Source organism: Erigeron canadensis, chromosome 8, assembly GCF_010389155.1.
Source record: "Erigeron canadensis isolate Cc75 chromosome 8, C_canadensis_v1, whole genome shotgun sequence".
Lineage (NCBI taxonomy): Eukaryota > Viridiplantae > Streptophyta > Magnoliopsida > Asterales > Asteraceae > Erigeron > Erigeron canadensis.
Window position 1 is genome coordinate 23,799,861 of NC_057768.1, and position 8,453 is coordinate 23,808,313.

At 32.8% G+C, this 8,453-nt stretch overlaps 1 protein-coding gene across 1 annotated transcript; it reads left to right on the plus strand.

Moving 5' to 3' along the window:
* Positions 1-6,935: 6,935 nt before the first annotated feature.
* Positions 6,936-8,395, plus strand: LOC122610460 (uncharacterized mitochondrial protein AtMg00810-like). Its single transcript, XM_043783448.1, has 2 exons — positions 6,936-8,142; positions 8,283-8,395. The coding sequence occupies exons 1-2, from the start codon at positions 6,936-6,938 to the stop codon at positions 8,393-8,395; spliced, it is 1,320 nt and encodes a 439-aa protein (XP_043639383.1).
* Positions 8,396-8,453: the final 58 nt, after the last annotated feature.

The following is an 8,453-nucleotide window of genomic DNA, read 5'->3' on the forward strand; positions in this document are numbered from 1 at the left end:
CGCAATCAATAATTGAGTAACAAAGAATTAATAGATTAAGTTCACGACAAAATGTTAAATCAAATCACTTCAATTAATAAATATTTTGCAATCCCTACATAATGTCTCACTCCATCAAGATGGATGAAAAGGCGATTAGCCACTCATATTCAATATGAAATAACAAATCAAAATGAAGGAATTCATTGTTACCGAATGATGATAAATGAAAACAATGAACGAAATAAATCCAATCGTAATCTTGATCTTTAAAGGTAGAAAAACTGATGAAAAGTATCCTTTTTGATCCTTAAAAACGGCTGGAAAAGATGGAATAGGGTTTTGGAATGGAAAACAAGCTATTTATATGTTTCCAAAAATTCTTATGCAGAATCGTCTTTAAGCTGCGTGGCAGCTTATAAGCTGCGGCGCACCTCACTTTTGACCGCTGTTGACTTTTGACTTTCATTGACTTTGTACGAATCAAGACTGATGGAGCTGCTGCGCAGCTTAGGCCTTCTGTTTCACAGCTGCGGCGCAGCTTATAACCTGTTGCTCAGCTGTACTTGATTCCAAGTTTGACTTTTGTTGACTTTCACCAAACTTCATCCAAACGACCTGGTGATCATCCGTAAGCACTTATTTCACTTCAAGAATGTCGATTTCTTCATAAATACGCTCAAGTATCTGCTATTAACCTGAAACACTAACAAATACCATAAATGCACCAATTGTATACGAAAACGACTCATTAAACATGCTAACTTAACTATATAAACCGTGGGAAATGGGTATAAAATACGACATATCAGCAACTTTACCGGAATCGCTTGTGATGATGATACTTTACATCGGTTACAGAAATCGAGTTATCGAATCAGAATCTTGTTGGTTCGATTCCTTTTGATTTCATATGTCAATTTAACTCGTTAGAAAAGCTCTCTTTCGGGTTCAATAAATTCCTTTTTTATGTACACGAATCGATATACACATTTTAATTTTAACAATGGCAAATTGCTTTATAATTTCAAAACTTAAAAAAAGTAAGTAACTGCTCAGTGTCGCCTTCCGCGGGATTTGAGCCCCAATACCTCGACGGTGTATAGGGGAGGTTAAGATGTAGGCAGACTTTACCTCTAGCTAAGTAGAGAGGCTGCTTACAGTTTCTACCTAAATGGTAGAAAAGACCCTCCAACCTTTGCATGGGATGAGGATTGAACCCATGACCTCTGTCTCCAGAGGCAAGGATGTTTACCACTAATCTAACTATGTTGAATATATTTAAAACAGGGTTGAAGTTTTGTTTAACAGACACAAGGCTTTCTTTTCAAATCTACAAGTTTCAGCTCTAGCTAAATGGAGAGCTAGATAAGTTCAAAGAAGAATCACCGGCAGGAAGTTGATGCCTAGCATGCAAGAAGCATTCTCGGAGGTGCACCAAAAGGAAAGCAGAAGGAAAGAGACTACTTTGAGGGGTCATTAAACATCCTACCAGAGAAAGTATGACCTACTAGCAAGATATCACTCATCCAGTTTAGAAAGTGAACTTCAAAGCATATGACGGATAACCTGAATATGTTCACTACCTTCAACCAGTCAAACGGTACCATAATAAATTTATAAGTATATGGATTTAACTCTAAAGTCATTGGCACAGTTGAAATCACCAAATTTCTTCTGATAAAGCAGAATCATTTAAATTCCAATGTTGAATAACTAAATTTCACATGGAAGCTTACGAAAGCCTGAACACAAACTAATTTCTTTCATAATGATGGCAATGTGAGAAAAATACTACGGAGTAGTTTAATATGGAAGCTTTCCAAAACGAAAACCTTGCAATTTTATCGGGCCGATCAGCTTATTGTAGTCTTTGTTATAATTGAAAAGACATTTGTAGGTGTTTCATTTACTTAAATGTGACATACTCCCTCTCTGAAAACAGTATCTAGAAGCTATTTTGCCACCTACAGAAAATGGCAGCCTTATTTACCTGGAGCTCATTAGTTTGTTGTCACTGCTTAAATGAATCATTTTGCTGTCGGTGATCCAGCTCTGGCTGCTAATGCACTGCCTATATAATTAAACTATTTAATGGGCAGATTATCAACTTTTATCGTCTTTTCTAGGTTTTTAAATTTAGTCCACGGCTTGGTGAGGAAAACGTAACTTATGTTTATGTTTCTCTACACAGATAATAAACAGATTCAGAACATATAGCAACACACCTCCACTTTAGTTTCAGGCTTAAGATATCCGAAAATCTCAAAACATTGAGTCTTTATACATTGCCACAAATAATGATAGTTCTTAGGACATTCAGGATACTTGGGTATTAGCAAATACCACACGCCCTCTTAAAACTATAAACTAGTGGAATGCACAACCTTAGCATGCATATATCAATTTTCAAAGACCATTCGTATGTCATAATGTTAATTAGTCATATTTATTCTTACAAATACTTAATGTATGATTAGTTACTTGTGCAGGAAGAGACAAGTTGATAAAGTTGGAGGTTTAATTCTGGATAGCAAGTAATATAAAGCTCAGGGTAGATTCTGTCATAAGTATAAAGTCAAGGATCCTATCTGTATATTGTTGATTCATATAAATAGAAGATGATGAGGTGAAAGAGATGAGAGACGATATTATTCACACACTTGATTCTCTGAGTTGTTTTCTCTCTTATTCCTTACATATACAATATCTGTATATATTGTATATCACTTTGATATACAATATTTTGATTCATTATAATTACTAATCATAATCTGTTTGATTAGTATATCTGTATAAATCTCCAGTTCTTCAATTTGGTTGTAATAAGTTTAATAACAAATTCTGAATAATAATTAACTTTCTGGTAATTGATTGTTGATTGTTGAGATTCTTTCATGGTATCAGAGCCAACGGCGGTGATTTTTGGTGGTTGATTCGATTTATTTTCAGATCCGATTAGATCTAGGGCGTATTTCACCTGAAACCCTATTTTATATTTTTTGGGGTTTTTTGTTCGATTAAGTTAGGGTTTCATCTGGAAACCTTGGTTTATATTCTTCCGCTGCTATCATTATTGTTTTGCCTAATTTTTTCCTTGACTAAGTGAATCAAGGAAAAATTAGGGTTTCTGGATTTTATATTAGATCCTGATTACTTCTCTTGACTAAGTGAATCAAGAGGAGAATTAGGGTTCCTCTACCATCGGCATAAATAGCACTGTATTGTATTCTCTTTCCCTATTTTTGGTGTGTTCTTGGTTGATTCTACTTTTACTTTCTTCTCGATCTGAATTTTTTTATATATACATATATAAAATTTTTCTTATCTCTTTTCACACAAAATCAATTAAGCTAATACTTGACCTGCCATCATACGAGTGGTTAGGAATCCTGTCACTGGCTTCTTTGAGTGACTGAGATTTATTTTTTACAATTTTTTTGAGAAGAAGGTATCTATGGTTTCTTCTGTGTGTTCTTGCTATTTTTTTGTATACTCTGTGTTGTTGATTGGTTTCTTTATCTGTTTATATTTGTTCTTATTTGATTATCTGGTTTAATTTTTTGTTTAAGTTCTTTATTTTTTGCTTGAAAAATTGTTTGTTCTGATTAGTATTGCTTAATTGTGTTTAAAACTGGTTAAAATGGTGAATACTCCACCTGGTTCTGTTCATGGTAATACTCCACCTGCTTCAGTGCATAATGAAGAATCTGATAATGAACATGATTTTGAAACAACTAAGATAAGTAAGCTTGATTTTGGTGATCCTTTATATTTGCATGCTAGTGATACTGTTAGTACACCACTAATTGGTTTTAAATTGCTTGGAACTGATAATTACAAAGTATGGTCATGTGCTATGGAACTTGCTTTGCATACTAAAAATAAGATAGGATTTATTGATGGGACTTGCTTAAAATCTGAGGATAACCCTGTGTTAGCTAGTCAATGGGATAGATGCAATGCTGTTGTACTTAACTGGATTCTAGGTTGTGTTTCACAAGAACTTTATCTTGGTCAAATTTTCTCAAAAAATGCTGCTCTTGTTTGGCAAGAACTAAAAGACACCTATGACAAAATAGATGGTTCAGTTATTTTTAATATTCATCATAAAATCAATTCTTTGACTCAAAATGGTGCTTCTTTGTCTAAATATTATCATAATCTTACATCATTATGGAAACAGTATGATTCTATGGTTACTTTGCCTACTTGTACTTGTGTTGCTGCCACTACTGTAAAAAGTCATAATGATTTACTTAGATTGATGCAATTCTTAATGGGTTTGGATGATGTTTATATGGGTGTCAGATCTAATATTCTAACTAAAGAACCTCTACCTAATGTGAGAACTGCATATGCTATTATTTCTAAAGAAGAATCACATAGGGCTGGGTTACATGATAAAACCAATTCTGCCACTGTTTTTTCTGCTAAAAGTAATTTTCAAAGGAATACCTCTAAATCTGCAACATATAAACCTCCTTTTGATAATAAAAGGACTTTTGACAATCATTTTGAATCAAAGAAAACTTTTGATAATAATGCAAGGACATTTAGACCTCCAAATCCTAATCTTCAATGCACAAATTGTAATAAAATTGGGCATACTATTGAAAGGTGTTTTCAATTGGGATTTAAAAGACCTAATTTTCAAAATGGTTCTAAATTTTCTAATAATCATGTAAATGTTGATTCAAAATCTTTTTACTCTGTTAATTCACCATCTGTGCATGAATATGCTCTATCTTCTTTGACTACTGATCAAATTTCTAAGTTGTTGAGTTTCATAGATAATCAGTCTTATTCATCTCCTTCTACTTCTACTTCCACTTCTTCTGGTCTGCATGCTAATATGGCAGGTATGCCACTATGTAGTAACTCTTGGTTTTTTAGTTGTCATTCTGCATTATATCATGCAATTCTTGCTTGGATTATGGATTCCGGTGCAAATAAACATATGACTAATTCTGAAAAAGAACTTTCTGATGTAGTTGATATTTCTGATCTTAATCTTAAAATTGGTCATCCTAATGGTACTTGTGCTATTGTCACTAAAATTGGTAACCTGCATTTAAAAAATGGCATTGTATTGTTTGATGTTCTTGTGGTACCTGCATACAATGTTAATCTTATGTCTATTCACAAACTTGCTAGAGATAATAAGTTGTATATAGGATTTGATGAAGATAAGTGTTACATACAGGATTTACTTCAAAAGAATGTTCTGGGGACTGGTAGTCAACATGGTGGTTTATACTTATATGATGATAATTCTTCATGTTCTAATGTGGTTTGTAACTCTGCTCAACTTCCTTCTGATTCTAAATTTCTGTGGCATATGAGACTTGGTCATCCTGCTGACCAAGCATTATCTGTTTTCTATAAAAAGTTGAATATTGTTTCTGGTCTCAAGGGCCTTGTGATATCTGTCACAAAGCTAAGCAGGTTAGAGAACCCTTCCCTTTGAGTGAACACAAAACTAAAAGTTTTGGTGATTTAATTCATGCGGATGTTTGGGGTCCTTATAGGATCACAAGCAAAGAAGGGTTTAAATATTTTCTAACTATAGTGGATGATTATACAAGAGCTGTTTGGACATTTATGATGAAATCTAAAGTTGAAGTTTTTGATCACTTAACTTTTTTTATAAACATGGTTTTAACTCAATTTTCTGTTCATGTTAAAATTGTTAGAAGTGATAATGGAACTGAATTTGTTAACAATAAATTACATTCTTTCTTTCATTCTAAAGGGATTCTGCATCAGACTTCTATTCCTTACACACCTCAACAAAATGGGGTGGTTGAAAGGAAACATAGACACCTTCTTAATGTTGCTAGTCTCTTATGTTTCAGGGGGAATTCCTTTGTATCTATGGACTGATTGTGTATTAACTGCTACCTATCTGATTAATAGAACACCTTCCTCTATTCTCAAAGGCAAAACTCCATATGAATTAGTTTATGGTTTTGAACCAAATTTAAGTCACTTAAGGGTTTTTGGATGCTTATGTTTTGCTACTAAACTAAATGTGTTTGATAAATTTGAGTCTAAATCTGAAAAATGCATTTTAATTGGTTATTCCAATTCTAAAAAAGGTTACAAGTTGTTTAGTCTTGAGTCAAAAACTGTTGGTTTTTCTAGAGATGTCAAGTTCAATGAAAGTATTTTTCCTTATACTATGAATAACAAAGAAGTTTTAAAGTCTGCTACAAATTCTACAAATCATCTTAATTTTTTTGATAATCTTGATACTACTAGTTCATATAAGAGTGATGTCTATACAATGTCCAATGATGAAGAGGAAGATAAGGTGGGTGATCATAATGCTGGCAGTGAGCCACAAATTGTTTTTGGCAGTTTTGATGATCATGTAAGTGAAAAGTCATCACTTGGCAGTACTTCTAAAGCTACCAGTGATCACTCTTCACAACCTGATAATGATAATTCTACCAAACAATCTGTTGAGCATGCTACTGCATTACATGATATGAATTTAAATAATTCTGAGGACAATTTGGTTGATAACAATGATGGTCTTAGAAGGTCTACAAGACATATTACTCTTTCAAAAAGACTTGCAGATTATGAATTGGAAGGAAAAGTTAAATATCCTCTTAACAAAGTAGTAAATTATGCTCATCTTAAACCTGATCTTTTCTGCTTTGCATAACTTAAACAAAAGTGTTGAACCAAAATCTTTCTTTGAAGCAGTTAAAGATATTAACTGGGTAAATGCTATGAATGAGGAAATGGAAGCATTAAATAGAAATAATACTTGGTCTTTGACTACTTTACCTCAAGGTAGAGAAACTATAGGGTGTAAATAGATATTTAAGATTAAGTATAAAGCTAATGGAAAGATAGAAAGATATAAGGCTAGATTAGTTGCCAAAGGGTTTAACCAAAGAGCTGGTATTGATTTTGATGAGACATTTTCACCTGTTGTGAAAATGGTTACAGTTAGATGCATGTTAACTATTGTTGTTAATAATAATTGGCCTTTGTTTCAATTAGATGTTAATAATGCTTTTTTGTATGGTGATCTATGTGAAGATGTGTATATGGATATTCCACAAGGATATTCAAGTGAAAACAATTTTTTGGTTTGTAAACTTAACAAGTCTTTATATGGACTTAAGCAAGCTCCTAGACAGTGGAATTCAAAATTGTCTAGTGCTTTACTTGAATGTGGTTTTAGTCAAAGTAAATCTGATTACTCCTTGTTTACTAGGAATATTAATGGTAATTTTGTTGCACTTTTGGTTTATGTAGATGATATAGTTATTACTGGAAATTGTGTTAAAGAAATTGAGCAAGTAAAATCTTTTCTAAGTACCAAGTTTAAGATTAAAGATCTTGGCAAATTAAAATTTTTCTTGGGAATTGAAGTCTTAGAGAATGATAATGGTTTATGTTTTTCTCAAAGAAAGTATTGCTTGGAATTGTTAAATGATTTTGGAATGCTTGGATGTAAACCAATGCATACTCCTCTTGAGATGAACATAACAGTAAAACCTTTTACTAAAAATGGTAAAATGCTTGATAATATTACTGTTTATCAAAAGTTAATTGGAAAATTGATTTATTTGACTTTAACTAGACCAGACATTAGCTATTCTGTTCAGTGTCTTTCACAGTTTATGCATGCACCTTCTCAAGAACATTTTGATCTTGGATTAAGAATTCTTAGATATGTAAAGAAGGCTCCAGGTAAAGGTTTGTTTGTGCAAAAAGGTAATAATAGTCTTCTTACTGGTTATGTTGATTATGACTGGGCAAGATGTGTTACTACAAGAAAATCTGTTACAAGTTTTACTGTGTATCTTGGAAATACTTTAGTTTCATGGAAAAGCAAAAAACAACCCACTGTTGCCAAGTCCTCAGCAGAAGCTGAATATAGGGCATTGGCAGCAGTGACTTGTGAAATAATATGGCTCAAAAATTTACTTCTTGACTTTGGTATTACATGTTCAATTCCTGTAAATGTACACTGTGATAGTAAGGCAGCTATTCAAATAGCAGCAAACCCAGTCTTCCATGAAAAAACCAAGCATTTAGAAATTGACTTGTATTTTGTAAGAGAAAAAATTTCTGCAGGATTATTGAACACTGTAAAAATACAGTCTGAGTTAAATGCGGCTGATGTCTTTACCAAAAGTTTGAGCATAAATCAACATAATTTTTTTATGTGAAAAGTTGGGACTTATTGACATGTTTAAGAATAAATCTGAGGGGGGATGTTAATTAGTCATATTTATTCTTACAAATACTTAATGTATGGTTAGTTACTTGTGCAGGAAGAGACAAGTTGACAAAGTTGGAGGTTCAATTCTGGATAGCAAGTAATATAAAGCTCAGGGTAGATTCTGTCATAAGTATAAAGTCAAGGGTCTTATCTGTATATTGTTGATTCATATAAATAGAAGATGATGAGGTGAAAGAGATGAGAGACGATATTATTCACACAC

Excerpts from the sequence above, each read along its gene's own strand:
- LOC122610460 (XM_043783448.1), top strand. The coding sequence starts at position 6,936 with ATGGTTACAGTTAGATGCATGTTAACTATTGTTGTTAATAATAATTGG. Across the intron at positions 8,143-8,282 it reads GGCTGATGTCTTTACCAAAA|GAAGAGACAAGTTGACAAAG; the intron begins GTTTGAGCATAA and ends TTACTTGTGCAG.